Source organism: Acomys minous (assembly GCF_964271855.1).
Source record: "Acomys minous genome assembly, chromosome: 1".
NCBI lineage: Eukaryota > Metazoa > Chordata > Mammalia > Rodentia > Muridae > Acomys > Acomys minous.
Genome location: NC_140483.1, coordinates 10,574,252 through 10,593,384, shown reverse-complemented (window position 1 = coordinate 10,593,384; position 19,133 = coordinate 10,574,252). Strand labels below are relative to the sequence as shown.

Below are 19,133 nucleotides of genomic sequence, written 5' to 3'. Positions count from 1 at the left end.
TTCTCCTCTGCTCCTCAGAAACCTCAGCCCAAAGCAGCCCAGGCTAAGACCAAGCATTTCCAGAAAGACTCCAGCAGCCCCCGACCAAGTAGCCTCCAGCACTAGCCCAGAAAGGCAGCCTCAAGTCCAGCGAAGGATGAGGGGAAGTGGGGCGTCTCTCTGCAGCTCCCCCTTTTCCACGTACACAAAACTTGCCAGGGCTTTAGACATCCACAGCTGCTAGCGGAAGCGAGAGATCCACCGGCTAAACGGTCAGAAACTAGGAGGAGAGGGTGCCAGAGAGAAACGGGCCTCAAACTACCATCCGAGTTTCAGACTACTCATTCCAGGTGGGAAGCATTGGAATCTCGTACTACCTCCTCCAGATGCCAGATGCTTGGGTAATTTCGTCCCCAGCTCCCGCGGGTCCCCGGGCCTTGCCCAACCTGGTTGAAAGAAGGCCGAAATTCTACCCGAAAAAGCGCACCGTTTTTTTTTTTTTTTTTTAACCCCAGCGCTGTTTTCTTTCTTCAATACTAACTCCAGAAGCCAGGAAGAAAAGCTGCTGCCCCTGGGTTAGAAGAGAGTAGGGGAGGGGGAGGGGGGCTCCGTGAGCGGGAGACAGGGAAAAGCCGCTGTCTGCGTAAAGCACCGCCCCTCACCCCTAGTCTCTCCCTAAGACCAGCTCCGGGCTCATCACTTAGGTGGGTATATCCCAGGCTCCTCTCTTTAATGTCAGAATTGGGTTTAAGTGTGTCCTAATTCTGTGTCTTTTTGGATGTTTGGAGTCGAGGTTTTTTAATATTTTGCGTGTTGGAGGAGAGAAAGCTAGGCAGTGACAGAAAACTAGAGGCGGGGCGCGGGGGAGGGGGGGAGCCACTAAAGTTTGAGAAGTAAAGGCCGATGGGAGGCTTGGAAAAAATAGTCCCATCCCCACCTGAAGCCGGGGCTGTTGCAGAAGCTGCCTGTGGCCCCCAGCTCTTGTAAACGGCTGGGGATAATGGCCAGCTGCCTTCCCCTTTCAAGCGGATCCCTCATAAGAGGGTGTCCTATCTCCATCTATTCTGGCCTTTCCCCCAAGTACTTTCACTACAATCTTTTTTGAAAAGTACTCCTCTTCTTCAATCCAGCCCTGGACTGCAGGCCAGGAACAAGAAGTCAGAACCCAGCTCCAGGCAATGAAACGAAGTAGAGAAGAAAATCAAAAACGCAGGCAGGAGCAGCCCGGAACCTCCAGTTCCTTCCAGGAGAGGAGTGCCTGGAGGATCTGACCCCAACAACACTCTCCACGCTTCCTTGGGCAGGAGGTGTTCCAGGAATTAGAAATTAGATGCTATGCTGCATTTCTGAGAGGCCCCGTGCCCTGGCAGTACTCTGTGCCCCCCCCCCCAAAACCAAACCTGTTAAGGACATCTTTTTGTTGTTGTCGTCATTGCTGCTGCTTCAAAACTTTCCCCAAAGATGGTTGCTATCTTAATGGTTTTTTCCATCATTTCAAGGAAAGAAGGTGGGAGGGACTCGGGTCATAAAAAAAGGCTTCACGTTTAAAAAAAAGAAAGAAAGAAAGAAAGAAAAAGTCTTGCAGTCCTTATCCTAATAGCTGCATTACAGTGTCCTGCTGTGATAGAGCTTTGAACCTGACTTCTAACTCCCCAGGACTGTAGTGCGTGCCTCCAGGGGGAGAACTGCACAGGAAGATTTTACCTGCGTGCAGAGGAGGAGTGATGGGTACAGTTTCCTAGATGCCCCACACCTTGCTTCAAGTCACCTCATTACTGCTCAATACCTTCAGCTTTTAAAAACCAGGGCGCTGACACTTGAAAGACCTCCTCTCTGGACCTTAACTATTGTGGCCTTTCTGTTCTTTTCTTGACACGTTGCTTTAGGTTTCCTTGTCCCATCACTAAACAGTTACACAGGTACAGCTTCCAGACTCTAGGCTAGGGGCTTAGCAAGGGCCAAGTGAGCAAGACTGTGCCTGCAGCTCAGCGGCGGCGCAGCTGACCCCACTCTAACTCTGAGTTCTCCCGAACCACAGAAAAACGCAGGCACGAGTGCTCACTGACTCTGCTTAGGGAAGCCATCTGTAGAACAGACCCAAGATTCTACTGTTGGTTCCTCCGTGAACCTCGCACCCAGGCACAGTCACACAGGAGGGGGCTGCCAAGGACCTAGGCGCTGAGTGAAATCTCTCCCACCCTACAGTGATTCTTTGCCTTAAGATGGCTTTGGGGCCCCGCTTTCCCCTCCCCCAGCTGTTACAGCCTGCGGTGTTTCAGAGCTAAGGTCTTGGTCCTGGACCTTTGAGACTTAACAAGTTCATCACCCACCCCTCCCCCTCCGCCCCAACCCGCAAGCCAAACGGCCCGTTTACAAACCGTAGTAAACATTTTATTTACAAGTTAAAGGCCTCTTAAGTGCAGCGTATCCTTATGCCAAGACCCCTGGGTGCTCAGGGGAACAGTTCCACCAAGCATGTCACAGTGTGAGCTGCTTGGGTAGGGAGAAGAGTTAAATTCTTTCTTTGGCTGGGACCTCAAAACTCTCCTCTCATTTAGGAGCTGTGGGCTTTGGGCAGCCTGGGCAGCAAGAAAAAAAAAATGTATGAACTCCGGAAGAGGCTGCCTTCAGCGTCTCCCAGCCCGTTGACCCTCGCGCCACCAACTTAAAGTAGGCACAAACTCCAGGCAGTGTTGGGGAAGCTGCACTCCATGCTCTCAGTCCAGTCTATAAGCCTGAAAGCGGGGCCTGGGTAGGCTCCGGGCTTTGAGGATTGCTGGTGGCGGAGGGCTGGTGCGCCGGGAGTAGCTCCGGGCAGCTGCTGCTAAGGCTGCTGGCACTCCCCGCGCTGGTGTTGCTGCTACCCAGGCTGCTGGCGCTGCTGAAGCTGAAGTTGCTACCACTTGCACTGCTGCTGGCTGTGATGAGGGCGCCCGCGGCGGGGGCCTTGATGACCGTAGTTTGGTGCTGAGACCTCTCAGTTCCCTCGGTCCGTTCCGTGTCGCTGGGGGCCATGTCCAGGGACTCCGAGTCACTGCTCTCGCTCTCGGCCTCGCCCTCGGATCGGCTTGGGCTCCCCTCCTCCCGCTCGCCCTCGGTGGGGGCTCCGACCGAAGGCTTTTCACTAGCTTCTTTGTCCTTGTCCTTCTGCGCCTGTGCCTCCTTCGAGTGTCGCCACTTCATCCTCCGGTTCTGGAACCACACCTTCACCTGGGCGCAACAGCAGACGAAGCGAGGTAAGTAACAAGCTCATTACACCTAGAGTAAGAGCCCTAACTCCGCCACGCAGACGCTTGTAACCACGCATAAAAAATCCAGTCGCAATCAAGGCGTAAAAGCCACCCAATCCGCTAGGAACGATTTTTTAAATGTGGCCCTCAAATCTCAAGCCTGAAATAACCTGGGTGCAAGTTGGAAGGGCAGATTCTTGCAAATTGCTTTGGAATCTCTCCAAACTCCGGGCTCCCGCAAGACGGATTAAAGTTAAGGAGTCCTGACTCCAAACTGCACATACATCCCAACCGTTTACAGCATGTCAAGGTTTTGGTGAGCCAATCTTACGAATCGTAAGAATTCTGGTTCTGTGAATTTTGTGTCTCCGGTCATGCCCAAATCCACTGCGAAGCCCACACCACCACCACCGCCACCACCACCACTTTTTGAGACAGGCTCCTTTTAGAACCCAGACTGGCCTTGAACTTGAGATCCTCCTGCCTCTGCATCCTGAGTTCTCAGATTACAGCCCTTGGCCACCACAGTTTGTTTTAAGGGTGGAAGTGGTCAAATGAAATGAAAGAGTTAATCCCACTAGAAGGGGCACCTGCTGAGTTTTAAGTGAAAGGGAATCAGCCTGGCATTTTTTTTTTTTTTTTTACCAAGGAGTTGATATGGACCCTGTCTTTGTGGGAAACAAACTTATTTTCCTAGGGGCTCCGAAAACGCCAGAATTAAGTGTGCAGTCTGGAGGAATAGGGGAGAGAAGAGATGGAGCGGAGCATCTATATAAATATATAATCTCCCGGGGGACCCAATGCATTCACACAAGCTCCAGCTTCCCCTTTAAAAATAACAAGCACAGCTGGTGGAAAGCGGCTGGGCTCTCCAGTCCGTCCGTGCTGAGGAAGCGCATTGTGTAACGAGAACAGAAAGATGGAGACAGACGTCCTTCCGAACCAGGCAGCTCCGAGTGCCTGTTCTGGCTTCTGCTCTGTGGAAGTCTGCACTGAAGAGGGCAGGACGGGATGAGTACGTTAAAAAAAAAAAAAAAAGAAAGAAAGAAAGAAAAAATAAAAAAGAAAAGAAAAAGAAAGAAAGGAAAGGAAAGGAAACTTCTATTTTTTAAAATTGAGAAGGAAAAAAAAAGGAACCCGCACAACAGATTTCCTAAATCAAGTCTGCAGAACCTACTGAAAAAAGTTCTTGGACATTCTAAGAAAATCTTTTTTTCCCCTTTTTTTCTTTCTTTCTTTCACTCATCTCCATTACCAACTGACACTGTCCTCAGAGCTTGGGCTGTTTGTTAGAAAGTGGGGCTGGGACTGTGGTCGCCAAGCTGATTCCCTGTCTTAAAGCACTCTAAGCAATTCCGTTTGAAATTGTATTTTCAGTTCCTCTGAAGTGGGATTTCACAATCCAGTGAGGGGAGGCGGGGACCAACAACAAGCTATTGACTTTGGTTTTTATCTCTTCTGAAATAAACTGCCTCCTACAGCGAAGTGCACTCCAGTCGAGTGCATAATTATCATCTCCCGTGGCCTCTTTGCTTTCTCCATGGTTCTTTTGGCCTCTTGGCCAAAATAAACACGCAGTACTTGTTGACATATATCCTCAGGAATGGGCTTTTCCCTCAGCCCGGTCCCTCTCCTTCATCTCCACCTCTACCCTCCTCTCCTCTGGCTTTGAGTTGCTACACCAGGAAACCTCCTGAAATTCAAAACCTTGGGTTTAGATTGCCAGAGGTGAGGAGGGCTAGGAGAGGCCAGCCGCCCCGCCTTGTTTACCCGGTTACCATTTAAGGCCAGCAGGACAACACCGCGGGACTTTAGCCTACCTGCGCATCCGTGAGGCCCAGCATCGCTGCCAGCTGCTTTCGGTCCGGTTTGGTCACATATTTCTGGATCTCAAACCTCTTCTCCAGGCCTTTCCTTTGCAGGTTGGAAAAGACCGCGCGGGACCACGAGCGCTTCCGCTTGTACGTCTGCGGCATGGTGTCCTTGGTGAGCACAGCGTAGGGACCTGCCAAACAGCAGGAAGAGAAATTCATGGCCAAGTCAGTGTTAGGGCAGTAGCCTACAAGCCTCTGCTCTCCTGGACATTTAAACATGTTTTGCATTTACAATCACTTCCCTGCTTCTTTTGCTTTTGTGGGAATGGCCTAAGGAAGATGTTTACAGACCTTTGCAGCATCACTTTAGGCCTAAAGTGAACTCGGTCAAGAAAAATGCATGAACCAATCACATAGCCACCAAACATGATAAAACAGTTGGCTATGTCCCTGGGGCCTGAATGGCCTGACAATGACAGTCCTATACTCTTCCACATTTGTCTCTCAGAGAAGATATAACCAGCTAAGTAAGGGGGGGGGGGGGAGTCCCTCAACTTTGAATGCTTCATTTTTCAAACCATCCTCTCTGGGCTAAAAGAATAGAGCCAGTGACTCACACACCACCACACTATATCTTGGCTCCCCTGCCATGGTCTCCAATTGTCCCACTAAAAAGAACATTCCACTTCTCTCATAGGACTACTGGGTTTTGACACTGCCACTGCTCTCTAAGGCATCAGACCTGAGATATCTAACTGTCCCTGGCCACTAGGGTAGTAGTCTGAACAAGGGAAATTTTCTACCTGGAAACGTGTCTTGGAATTGATGCTGAACTGAATTTCTTGGGTTGGAGCTTAAGGGGCTGAGGATGGTAGAGGCCTCGTTAATGGGATCTAGAGATGCAAAGAACTGTCCGGCTGAAGGCTGCAGGCCAGCTAGGTGCACCCCTGTAGGCCGCCCACCAGTTAGCAGCGATGTGAGATCTGGGTAGGGGGGAAAAAAGAGTCAGTTACACCTTGGACAAACTGATACACTTGGAACAGATTTGTTCCTCCCTTCCCTTCCCTTCTCCCTTGATTCAGTTTTATCCTACCCAGGTCAAAAAAGACCTCCTTATTGGCAAGATGCTCTTTCCAGACAGCAGCCAAAGAGTGGGCCTGAACTGTCTGCCTGTGTGTGTCAACCGTGTTCAGGCCACCCGACAAAAAGAAAAGGCTTTTATAAAATGGTCCTAAACTAGTAATTTTCGGATGGCTTCCAGGATTCTACAACCCCCTACTTTACACCCTCCAGGCCCCTTACTCCGCCTTCTCCCTTCAGGACTTTAGACTGGCAGTTTGGCTCCCCTGCAATACTTGGGAAGAATTTTGTTGGAAAGCAAATAAATGCAAAGTGTTCCCGTGCTGAGATTGCCCTGTCAGTAAGATCTAGGTCTTTCTGCAGATATTTCATTCAAAAGTATAGATTATACTTTTGCAAAAGTTTGCGGCAATCAGAGGGTAGATACACATTCTGTGTTGTTTAAGCAACCCAAAAGTATTTTTTTAAACATGGAGTAGCTGAGTTTTAAATTTTTTTTATATCTCGTTTTCTTCCCCCTCATTCTACCATTTTGCCCGTAAATGTAAAAGCACCCCAAACCCTCATGGCATCAGGGCCCTCATGAGTGGTTGTGAGCCCTGAAGCCTCCAAGCCAAGACGTACCTCTCAGTGTGTTGCCTTCTTTGACTTTTGGGTCAAATTCGGCAGACAAAATTCGGTCTATTCCAAATTTGAGGTCTTTGCTGGAAGGGGCAGGGGCGGAGCCGCTATGGTGGGGGACCACCCGCGTCCCTGAAACCGACGGCTGCAGGGAGCCGGCCCGGGGTGGAGGCGGAGGCTGTTGCTGCGGCTGCTGTTGCTGCGTTGGTTGTTGCTGCGGGAGATGCTGGTGGTAGGCGGCCGAGAGCGGAGACAGCCGCTGAGGGAAACCGGCTGGGACTTCTGAGGGCGCCACCACCGGAGTGGGACGTAGCGGGGATCTGGCAGCAGCTTGGAAGGAAGCGTGCGGGTGCACCGAGCCCAAGTGTGCGGTGAGGGCTGCCGAGGTCCCCACCAGTCCCTCTGCAGCTGGCCCCGGCTCCCCGACGCCCGCGTGCAGGATGTCCGCGATGCAGAAAGAGGGCTTCTTGACAGCGGCCGGGTCCAAGGGGAAGGAGCAGCCGCCGGGGCCCGCCGAGGAGCAGTAAGCAGCTGACCAGAGACTAAAGTTGGAGGCGTAGAAGGGAGCCAGGCCGGCTGCGAACATCCTGGCAGGATCCTGGCCGGCTCCTGAGTGAGTGGGTAAGTGGGTAGGTGCTAGGGGAGAGGCGGTGTCCCAGCCAAGCCTGATCTGCTTTCGGTTCTCCGCCTGCACTGAAGCCGAGGGCCGGGCGGAGAGCCCTAGCGCCACCGAGAGAGGAGGCGAGGGCCCGGCTGCCGCCCGCCAGGGCCTGGGCCCCTGGCCTGGCTTGAAAGGCGGCTCTGCGGGCGCGCTCCCCGCGGGATGGAGGCAATCGCCCGGCGCTGGAGCCGGGAGGCGGGCGCGGCCTCGCTCGGCTACTCCGGAGAAGCCGGGAAGACAGGGGCCCGACACCGAAAGAAAAACCCAAACAGCTAAGCCCTAAGAGCTAAATTTAAAACAACAATAATGATCCGTTAGTTTAAAAAAAAAAATAAGGAAAAAAATCCTCTCTAAAAACTCCCAAAGTTTTGGCAGGAGCTTTCGAGTCAGACCCGGGGTTGGACCTTGATCCCTGCGCTCATTGGGTGTCATCATGACCAATAGGACTCAGGAGTGGAGGGGAAATTGGGAAAGAGGGGGCGTGGCCAACCCTCAGCCACGCCCTAGCCACGCCAAAGTGTTTTCTGCGGCCGCGTGGATTGGGCTGAGTACTGTGTGTCTCCGGGAGCCGCGTAGAAGCTGAGTCGGCGCCTCTGGCCGTCCTCTATCCTCTGTCGCTCCGGGACCCGCCATCGGAAGAGAGAAGTCGGTCTCGAGAGAGTTTTCAAGGAGCTGCCTAAGAAGGGAACACTAAGGCTCTGGTACTCCGCTGTAGTCAACAAACCTCCCCCAACCTCACCCGGCAGCCAACGCAGGCGGCCCACAGGCTGTGCCTTCTGTTTTCCACTTCCACACGATTTTCCTGCTCTCTGCGATTTTCCTGTTCTCTGCTTTTATCCCAAGTGCCAGTGTTCTAGGCACTTTCGGGTCCCCTGCAACCCAGAGTCCCGACCCAAATCCGTCTGCCTCTCAGCTCATGGGAGCTCCTCAGGGAAGTCCGAAGAAGGGCCGGCCGCAAATAAGTTTTTTTCTGAGTTGTCATTCCAGTGACAACTTGAAAGAGTGACTTTTCAAACAAAATAAGATAGATGGCTCCAAATGTCTCCCTTAGACACAGCCAAACTTTTGCCCTGAGCCTCGGAAAAAACAAAACAGGCCACCTCGCCAGACGAACAGCGCGCGTCCCCTCTCTGCACCTTGTAGGAAGTGCCACCCTCCGCGGCCACTACAACCCCGGGTCACGTGAGGTCCGAAGTTTTGCAAGTACCCTGGGGGCGGTTGCCTTTGAGATTAAATAGCTACTTTCAATTTGGTGGCAGCATTTCCAGGGTCCGCTGTGGCCTGTGGCCGGGAGGCGCCTTCTAAGCCGCCATAGCCAGCGCCTTTCACCTCTTGCTGGGGTCTTTAGAGCTCAGGCTAGGTGTAGTGGGGGTTTTCTGCCGCATCAACATCTCTATTTTAAGAATTCGTTCTTTTTTAAATTATAGTCAGAGTGGATTTCCCCGCACCTCTCCCAAACAGACCACAGGCCACCCAGATGAGCTGTACTTGCACATTTTCAGGAAGAAAATAAAATAACGACAATAACGAAACCACCAAATCTTTTGTTTTCGATTGTCCAAATAAGTATCTCCGAAGTGAGATTACAAGGCATGCTTATTTCCCTCAGCTCTAAAATACCAAAAGCCCGAAAACGTAAGGGACCGTGCCAGGCTACTATCAGCTCAGGATTGGAGTGAACTCCCGAGTTACTATCCAGCAGCTTTGTGGCCTTCGTCGCCGATATTGTCATCTTTGGTGGTTGCGTTCTCCTGGACCGCACTCAATGGCCAATCTATCACAAGACACTGGCACTGAGATCCACCCCACCCCCTTCTCTCACACACCTATAAAGGCTCCCTGGCCCTAACCGCCAGCATCAGGGACAGGAGTACTAACTTTATCAAGAGATGGTAGGGCATAGACAGTTAAGGGCAGCGGTGCCTGGGACAAGAGGGGCCGGAAATCACGTCTAGCAGGGGGTGGACTTTAGACAAATACAAGGCCGCAGGAGGTAAGGCTCTGGCTAAATGTTCTGGCGTGGTGCGGTAAGAGAACAGTTTTATTAACTTCACTGAGTATTAGAGAAAGCAAGTCACTAGCCTAGGGAAAGAGTGTCTGAGATGCTCTGCTCTCTCTCTCTCTCTCTCTCTCTCTCTCTCTCTCTCTCTCTCTCTCTCTCTCTCTCTCTCTCTCTCTCTCTCTCTCCTCCCCCCCTCGGTCTTTTCTAGCAGCCTTGTAATTCGGTTGCAATTCCAGTTTGACCGCACAAGACCAGAAGGCGAGCGGCCTAGACTAAGGTTTCAGTTCAAAAAGACGCACCCACCCCCACCCCCGCCCGCACCTTCTTCTCCGCTAGAAATAAGGCTCCCCGCCCCTTTTCCTTCTTTGCGTTATCTGAGTCAGCTGAACAGGAGTTGTGAGTGCGGAGCTCGAGCGCTCTAGGAGTCACAGCATTCACAGCCCGCCCCGCATCTGCCGCAATTAGAAACCAGGCATACCCTGCAGCTCAAAGGCTCAAGGGCAGGGCTGTTTCCCCCCTCCCCCCCCCCCCCCCCCCCCGCATCACAAGCTGCAGCATTCCCGTTCTCCCTAGCCTGCGGCATCTTTGCAGACGTTGCAGCCCAGCTGCAGCCTCACCACCCCGAGGCCTAAAGAAAAAAGAAATAGGGCGCGCAGGGGCGGGTGGCTATTTCTTGCCCTAGGCCCAAGCCTCACCTCTACAGGCCACTCGCCTTGATGGGAGCCTGAACAACGGCCTTACCCACCACCCTTCAGGACCAAGAAAGCAGCAGGAAGCTCAGGGCTCGCCGGAGTTCAGGCCATCTCCTGTTTTTTTGATGGGCTCAAACTTGGACTAAATGCACGGATATGCCTGCGAGATTGGTCTCAAAATAGAAGCGGTCCTAGTATTTTAGGATACTGCAGAAATCCTTATTTCTTCCGGAGAAAAACTCTATAATGACTCCTAGCACTTCCTCTTTCAATATTTGTGCAACTTTATCTCCCCCGGCAAGTTGCTGTGATGACGCAAATCCGCTCTTCTGTCTTACAACTTCCAAAATAAATGCACGGAAATCAATTCCCTTCTAGCAATGAAAATATAAATACACAGCTGCGACTTTCGCCTTTAATCTTTGCTTTCCGAGCGGCCCCAGGCTGTGGTAAAATGAACTAGCCCCGAGTTTGTTGCTCAGGAGCAGAGGGGCCCTAGGAGCAGAGGCGTAGATTCCCGAGGGACCTTGTAACCACCAGGGAAAGAAAAGGGCCCGATAAAATCAAACTATTTGAACTTAGTTCACACACACAGGCGTCCTTAAAAGTGGCTGAAAACTTCAAAAGATAAGGCCGTGCCTGTGGCAGCTGCTCATTTGTGATGACTGTCTTGTACAGCCCCGCTTCTCTCTACCAGAGAACATACACAATGATTATTTCCGCAGTACCAGGAACAATCAAGGTCAGGACAGGTCCCCTTTATAATCTGACAATTGTGGCTTATGCGGATTTAAGATTGAGGAAAGGGGCTGCATACAAATACAGTCCTCAGACAAGAGAAAGGTAAGGTCTATCTTTGGTTCTCTCTTTTGCTCAGAGGTGCAATTTCTTGCTTTAGACCCAGGGACATACAAAGTCTGTTGGAGAGCATACTAGGAATCCCTTATTGCAGTAAGATAACGCCAGGTAGGCTTAAGCTAGCCAGAGCTGTGATGGACCTTTTGTTTTTCTCTTAAGACTGGGGGGGGGGCAGGGGAGTGGACTATAATATGCAAAGTTATGCCTATCTCCACATGGGCACTCCATCTCCAGTTCACTTTTAAAGTTATTTCAAACATGCTACCTACTCAAGGGTTTTTGCTTTGTTTTGTAAAGAGAGAAAAATAAATATCCATAATCAAAGGGGGGAGGAAACACAGCGTGCTGTGGTATTTAGAAGTTTGAGGGACTCGCTGCACAGCCCGGGAGAACACCTGTGTACTGTGCCTGTTGCTCCTCCGCTGGGGTGAGACTTATGGACTGCGGGGCCCAGTCCACATTCAGTTGCGGATGCAGGACTCTCCTTGCTTGTGAGTTCTAGATACTACGATTTAGGCTCTAGAGAAAATTTACAAAGGAAGAGAGCAGGAGAGAGGGAGATGGTTGTTCTAAGTGGGCTCACCTGTTTCCTGAGCCCTTAGGGTTACTCAGGTTGGGGGGAGGGTGCAGCTGGACTTTCTATGCACTAGAAAAAGCAACAGAACTGTAGGCATCTATAGCCATTTGATTTATCCACACACTCCTCCCCAACGTCCCAGGTGTGCCAGGCTCTCTGGTGATGCCACCTCCCCTCGCATCCTAACCTCCCCCTTTAAACTTTATCTGTCCCACAGGTCTGGGAACCTAAACACCAGGCCCTTTGGGTCCAGTCCCATTTGCCCCTTTCTTGGGGGAGGGATTGTCTCACCTGTGTTCTTTCTCTCATTCCTAGGATGCATCACTTCATACATTTGTAGACACTTGGCTCTCTTCACCTCCCCCCTCATGTTCTCTCTCTCTCTCTCTCTCTCTCTCTCTCCAGTCAAGGTAATCAGTTTGAAATCTACTCCTGTTGTTAAAAAAAAAAATGGCTTCTCTGCCTGTCTGACTCAACTTTACATCCAGTATAGGAAGAATGCCACGGGCTTCAGACAAGCTAAGAAGACCTCATCGCGCTGTGGAACTCTATACCACCTAAACACATTCATCTGCAGTCAACACAAGTCCCACAAGGGTACGAACTGAGCTGCCATCAGCCACCCTGGGCACCATTTGTTCATTGTCAGGTGTGCTCTCAAGTTCCCAGAGAATCAGCCATTTACTAGTTGCTGGTTTTGTTTCCTGCGTTATTGAATCTGAATGGCTTATTGCTAAGGGAAGAGAAGGAAGTGTAGGTACAATAAATAAATAAATAACTCCATGTTTAAAACAAGCCTGCCATCCAGAAGACAGGACAGTCATTCCATGAAGTACTTCTTTACAGGAGCATACAATGGAAAAGAAATTTGAGATGGATTTCCCATCTCAGGAAAGAAGCACCAAATTCCTTCTTCAACGATAAACTCATTCCTGCATGCTGGGGTTAAGTTAAATGTGGGGACACAGTTATGGCTTTGTTACAGTACGGATGTGAAATGCGCCCATAAAGCTCGTGTGCCGCCCTCACACTTGGTCCCTACGTGGTGGCACTATTTTAGGATGTGAAACTCGCCCATAAAGCTCGTGTGCCGCCCTCACACTTGGTCCCTACATGGTGGCACTATTTTAAGAGATAGTGGGACACCAGGTGTGGTGGTGCACGCCTTTAACCCCAGCACTTGGAAGGCAGAGGCAGGTAGATCGCTGTGAATTTGAGGCCAGCCTGGTCTACAAAGCGAGTCCAGGAGAAACCTTGTCTTGAAAAACAAACAAACAAACAAAAAAGTAGTGGGAACTTTAGGGGGTGAAGTCTGGCTGTAGAAAGTAAGTCACTGAAAGCAAAGCCTGCTTCTAGATTCTTCTAGGGACAAAAGAAACACTCAAGGCATAAATGGGGAGAAAACGGATGAGCAGTAAGGATTCTTGACAGAGACCATTGAATCAACAGTGTGTCTCCCTCTCAGAGCTCTGAGTCTGCACTCCCCGGACTTTGGCCCTGGCCTGGAGCAGCTGTGGAATTATAGCCGAATCCACTAGCCAGCCCTGTCTCGGACCTAGGCATCTCTTCCTTTCCCAGCTTTGCCCGCTGAGTAGGCAAAGTCAGTTCTCTGCTGACACCTGCTGGACCATCCCTAGCCCAACAATACTGGTGGGATGAAGGTTGACTCTATGGTTTAAAAGAAAAAAAAAAGTGAGTTTCTAAAATTAGCTCTGACCTGCAGCCATTTCCTTCCAGGTTTCGGACAGTATGGAAAGCCTTTAGGTCCTGTGCTAAGAGTCACCAGACAGGGCGAGGGGATGGGCCACCCACTGGCAATAACACTGTTCTCAAGGCCAATGCAGGATAACAATCCTATCTACTCTTTAACAAACCACAGGCTGCGGGGGAGGGGGGAGCAGTATTTTGGGCTTAGGAAATTGACTCTCAGAGAGGTTAAGTGCCTTATCCAAGGTTTACCATTGAGAGGAAATGGTGTTCCAGGAACTGGGGGCTGGCACTCTGAAGCTCCTCAGTACACACCGTCCAACACTAAGCCGTTGTGTAAGATTTCAATGCTTTCAACTCCATAGTGTGAACAACCTTTCCCTTCTGAGGCCCACAGTCACAGAGAGAGAGAGGAGAGAGAGAGAGAAAGAGAGAGAGACAGAGACAGAGAGACAGAGAGACAGAGAAACAGAGAGAAAGAGATCACGTATCTTAGATGATGCGCTCTGCCTTGCTTCAAATGGTCCCCAAGAAGAGGGTGGTGGCACGGAATGTGGGGTGAGGTGTAGGGCAGAGAGGGTCAGGTGACCCCACCCTTACACAGACCCTCCTGTGGCACATGCTTCCCTGAATGGGCGTGTGCCACACTCCCTTCCGCATCTTTCTGCTTTCTGAAGTCTCAGTAACCCACTGTAAGGACAGTCCAAGAACGTCAGGTGGAAAATTCTGGAAATAAACTGTTTGTTTGCAAGGTTAAAAATGTGTGCAGTTCTAAGGATTGTGGTGAAGTCTCATATCAGCCAGTACCAACTCGCCCAGAACATAAATCATCCATGCTTTATGGATGACCCATCATCTGCTGTCATTTAGCAGTCATCTGGGTTATTGGATCACTTCTTGTGGTACCTGACTAACATTCTCCTTATAGCCTCACACTGTGACATTCTCCTCACTTTATCACATCATAGGTGTGTGTCCCACATCTTCACAAGGATAACATAGTACAGTGATGTTCTTCTGAAAGACAGACCACATAAGTCCTGGCTGGTGAGGTGAGCAGTTGTGCTGACATGCGCTGCTGACATGTTACATGCCTTATCACAGGCTGGAGGCAGAGGCCATGTCAGTCGTGGACTAGACCTCTAAAAAATGAGCTAAAATAAACCTTTATGTTTAGATTAATTATGTCCTGTATTTCCTTACAGTAAATTGAAGCTAAGCTTTATTAGAGGTGTATTGTGATTTTTTTTTTTTTTAGTGGTCTCACCCTTTCCCAATTTATAGCTTGCCTTGACTTGCTTAAGCTCTGTCTCAAAACTCCCTTGCTGTACAGGCCTGAAATAGAAATGTCCGCACTCTCCTCGAAGTTGTCACAATGTTCCCTGCCCTTCCCAGGACAGCCCTTCACTCCTTCTTATGGATCCCCAAGGCTCAGATTTCCTGAGCTGCCTCTGGAGATCACTGCCCTGCAACAAGAGCCTGCTGCCAACCAGCTTCCCCAACAGTCAAACCTTTATTTTGCCTGGGTTTCATTTCAGCTCTTTTACTCTCATTTAATGATCCCAGGGCTGAGCATGTCCATCCAGTTAGGAAAAAGGAAAGAAAGAAAGAAAGAAAGAAAGAGAGAGAGAGAGAGAGAGAGAGAGAGAAGGGACAGTGACACTTAGGCTCTCTCCAACCAAAAATCTGTGGCTAATCCCATGACAGGCAGGCAATAGTGATGACAACTCACAGATACAGTGGTTAAAACTCGTAGATACAGTGTTCTCTGAAAAATAAGCTTAAACAGTAACTGTTTACAAATCTCACCTATAAGATTATTGTGCGCTGGGGGGCGGGGCTGATCTATGAAAACATGTGCACACGGGTGTTTGTTCCTGTAAGCTCTCAGAGAAATATAAGTTAAGTGTCTGGTAGCAAACAGGACCACTCAGTCCACAGCTGAGAAAAGAATGGAAGATTCTCATGCCACTACCTTCACAGAAAATGGCAAGCCAGTCTCACAGCACATAGACCAAAACCGACCATGGTTGTAGGATGAAAGAGTTCTCCTTCAGGAAGAATGACTTTCCAATTACAAATTATTTTATTTTATTTTATTTGTTTATTTATTTTGGGTTTTTTTTTTTTTTTTTTGAGATATGGTTTCTCTTGTGTAGCCTTGGCTGTCCTGGACTTGCTTTGTAGACCAGGCTGGCCTCGAACTCACAGTGATTGACCTGCCTCTGCCTCCCGAGTGCTGGGATTAAAGGCACCATGCCCGGCTACAAATGATTTTTAAACAGTGTGAATTTGAAGTTCTAATCTATGATACACCTTGAAAATAAAAGAGATTGTTTTAAATTGGTTCTGCCCTTGAGTTCAGGTTTACAACCTTTTATTCCAAAATGCTTAAGACAATTCTGATGTAATCTAAGAGTCATTGTTTACTGCATTTTGGGGAATTTATAAAGAATGGGAAAATTACCAAAACCCAGAGACAAAAAAAGAAAACAAAATGCTCCAAGTTTTAAAAGAGTCTTAAGCTTCCCAATCCACCACCTGTGGTGGAGCCACTGCCAAGAGCAGATTTTTGTGAAGACCCTTACGGGGACAACCATCGTGCTCAAGGTTGACCCCTCGGACACTATAGAAAATGTAAAGGCCAGGATCCAGGATAAGGAAGGAATTCCTCCTGACCAGCAGAGGCTGATCTTCACTGGTAAGCAGCTGGAAGATGGCCGCACTTTGTCTGACTACAACATTCAGAAGGAGTCCACCCTCCATCTTGTATTGAGACTTCATGGCAGTGCTAAGAAAAGGAAGAAGTCTTACACCACCCCCAAGAAGAGTAAGCATAAAAAGAAGAAGGTGAAGTTGGCTGTGCTGAAATACCATAAGGTGGATGAAAATGGCAAAATTAGCCGACTTCGTCGAGAGTGTCCTGCTGATGAGTGTGGTGCTGGAGTGTTCACAATTAGCCACTTGGACAGGCATTACTGTGGCAAGTGTTGTCTGACTTACTGCTTCAACAAACCAGAAGACAAGTAGTTGTGTATGAGTTAATAAAAAGAAGGAACTGAAAGAAAAAAAAAAGAGTTTTAAGACCCAGGCTAGTAAATGTGATATTTCCTGGAAATTCTAGCCGAAAGTATTAGTATCATTTATCTGCATTTTGTGAAACTTTTAGGGTCACCTGAAGCAGAGCAACTTTTTTCTAAGAAAAATTTATGTCAAACAAAAAGCATTTCTTATTTTTAAAAAGACTACTAATTTAGTGCATATATATATGAGCCAAGTCATATGTACCAAGAACCTCTTTAAATACTGGGAACCTAGCAGAAAAACTGAAACCTCTTGCCTTCAAAAAGCACAAGTTTTGTAGCAAAATAGGAAGAAAAGCGACCAGATGTGTCATTGCTAATTGTGACAGATATTGGAAATAAAAATAAAGCAGGACTAGAGTGTGATGTGGAAAAGCTACATTATTCTATATGCAACACACGTGACAGTGGCTGCATGATGCAACTTTAGACCATGACTCTGATTGATGGTGGGATGTCAGCTGATTGAATTCTTCAGCCTGACACTCAGCAACTGACATGGGGTTTGATTCAAGAACATACATCATATTAGTTCTGGTCCGGTCTTGTCAACACTAGTCTTTATGATTAGATGGAGCTGCCCAGACATTATACCAAAAATGCAGAACAGCAGATACCAAGGGTAGACAAAAAGTGAGTGAAATTGAGAGAGGAGGAAAGTTCTCAAAAGGGCAGGTAGGGGTGCTGGGGAGACGGCTCACTGTGCAGAGTGTAGGAGCCCAGCACCCACAGAAAAGCTGGGTGTGGCAGTGTGTGCTTGTAATTCCTGGCTGGAGAGATGAAGACAGGAAGATCTGGCCTGAGCTCACCAGCCAGCTGCTCTAGCCAAATTAGTGCACTCTGGGCTCAGTGAGAGACCCTGACTCAAAAACTCAGGAGGCACAAGCCTTTAATCCCACTCTGAGGAGTCAGAGCTCTAAGACTCTCAGGGCAGCCAGGGGCACATAGTGAGACCCTGGCCCCAAAGAAATAATGAAAGGTGCCTGACATCAACCTAAGGCCTCCAGATGTGCACACACCAACACACAAACACATACCGGTACATACACACAAACACACATGAACACACACAGGCACGTACACACACACACACACACACACACACACAAACACACCACCGCCAACAACAAAAAAAACCTCTGGTGTTAATATTCCAACAAGCAATTCTCGAACTCCTTGTCACTGCTAAGTTTGAAATGAACTAAAACAGCAGCTTTGGAGCTTCAAAACGTCCCTCAGGCAGAAAGGTAACCGGACAGCAGCAGACTCCGTCCTTTGTTCCTTTCTGGCCCCCAAACAAACAAAGGCTAAAAGATAAAGTCTTGGGATAACAAATTTGGTTAGCTATCTCCTATCTCAAAGTCCCATACTGAGCTTGGGCCACACAAAACAGCCTTTAAGTAGCCTAAAGTTGAGAGCCAACAGTTAGGTCCAACAGATCGACCACATCATCCTGGAAGAAGGCAGTTTTTGTGCTCATCTCAATAAAAGCCAAGGGGCAAAAATCCATGTGACTGGTTCCTTGTTTTTCTCCCAGACCTCCTCCCTCTGGTCCTTCCTGCAAACATGCTACTCCCTGAGCTCTGGTCTCACTAAAACCTTGCTTAGGCTCTGCTCTCTGCTCTCTGCTCTCTGCTCTCTGCTCTCTGCTCTCTGCTCTCTGCTCTCTGCTCTCTGCTCAGTGTTTCGTCTGGAAAGATGCTCTAGAAAAGACATGCTTAGGCTACCTCAGGGACTGAGGTCAGTTTCCAGTTCTTTGAGGAACAACCCTGGTGTAAATCCTGTAGACATTGGCAGGGCCTAGTGTCTTGTGCTGCAGCACTCAGGAGCCAGGGTCAGGCGGATCTCTGTGAGTTTGAAACCACCCTGGTTAGTGAGTTCCAGGCGCTGTATTGACACAGGCTAGACATAGAAGCCAACAGAATGGGACTGAGTGTGCAGAAACAAACTCCAATCCCAGCCAACAGGTTTTTAACAATGGTGACACACAAAGCCAATGAGAAGAGATAATTCTAGCACATGACATATGGCAACTGGACATTAGCCCACAAAATTATGAAGCCTAATCATATATATACAAAGTAGCTCAAGGTGGATCATGAACCTAAACATAAGGAAAAACTATAAAAGATATCATAAGACTAAGTCTTTGAGGTCTTATTCTAAGCAATGATTTCTTACACACGGCACCAAAATACAGCAAAACAGTAAACTAGATTTCCAAAATTTTCTTTTTTAAGCCTGAAGGTGATGGCCCATACCTTTTCCCCCCAGCACTTGGGATGCAAAGGCAGGTGGATGTCTGAGTTCATGGCCAGCCTAGTCTAGCGTAAGTTCCAGGACAGCCAGAGATACGCAGAGAAACTCTGTCTTAGGGGAGGTGGGGGTGGGGGCGACCTTCAAGGAAGCCATCAATAGAGTAAAAGAAAATCCATAAAATAGGGAGCCACTTTGAAAGTATGTGGAATTTCTGTAAAAAGCATAACGGATGTCTACGGAGAATACGTAAAGGGGGCCAGTGAGATGACTCAAAGGGTACAAGTGATTGCTGCCAAGGCCAGTACCTGAGACCGATCCCCTGGGACCTATAACATAGAAAGAACCAATTCCCATGGTCTGTCTTCTGACTCCCATACACAAACATGGTGGCATGGTGTAACACACACACACACACACACACACACACACACACACACACACACACACACACTGGATGTTATTTTAAAACTAAAACAAGCTTCCTTTAATAATGAATGTGTAAAGAACAGTTACAACAAGGCAGTAAGAGGATCCAATTTAAAAAATGGACAACAGATTCCGCTGGGCCTT

At 48.9% G+C, this 19,133-nt stretch overlaps 2 protein-coding genes across 3 annotated transcripts in view; one reads left to right on the top strand and one right to left on the bottom strand.

Moving 5' to 3' along the window:
- Positions 1-2,348: 2,348 nt before the first annotated feature.
- The window catches only part of HLX (H2.0 like homeobox), a 43,380-nt gene continuing 26,595 nt past the window's right edge, over positions 2,349-19,133 (bottom strand). The window contains exons 1-5 of one of the 2 annotated variants that reach the window (XM_084783235.1): positions 10,083-10,316; positions 6,728-8,061; positions 5,827-6,006; positions 5,030-5,214; positions 2,349-3,189 (exon numbers count right to left, since the gene is read on the bottom strand). In XM_084783235.1, the coding sequence (XP_084639361.1) occupies positions 2,707-3,189; positions 5,030-5,214; positions 5,827-6,006; positions 6,728-7,310 (1,431 nt within the window). In that variant the 5' untranslated portion in view covers positions 7,311-8,061; positions 10,083-10,316 and the 3' untranslated portion in view covers positions 2,349-2,706. Of the gene's footprint in view, positions 3,190-5,029; positions 5,215-5,826; positions 6,007-6,727; positions 8,062-10,082; positions 10,317-19,133 lie in introns of those variants that run through there. The other variant, XM_084783236.1, reaches the window with a different exon arrangement.
- On the top strand, positions 15,676-16,296 carry LOC311597181 (ubiquitin-ribosomal protein eS31 fusion protein-like; the record flags this gene model as incomplete). The annotated part of the gene is made up of 1 exon (XM_084781368.1): positions 15,676-16,296. The coding sequence occupies one exon, from the start codon at positions 15,676-15,678 to the stop codon at positions 16,249-16,251; it is 576 nt and encodes a 191-aa protein (XP_084637494.1). The 3' UTR covers positions 16,252-16,296.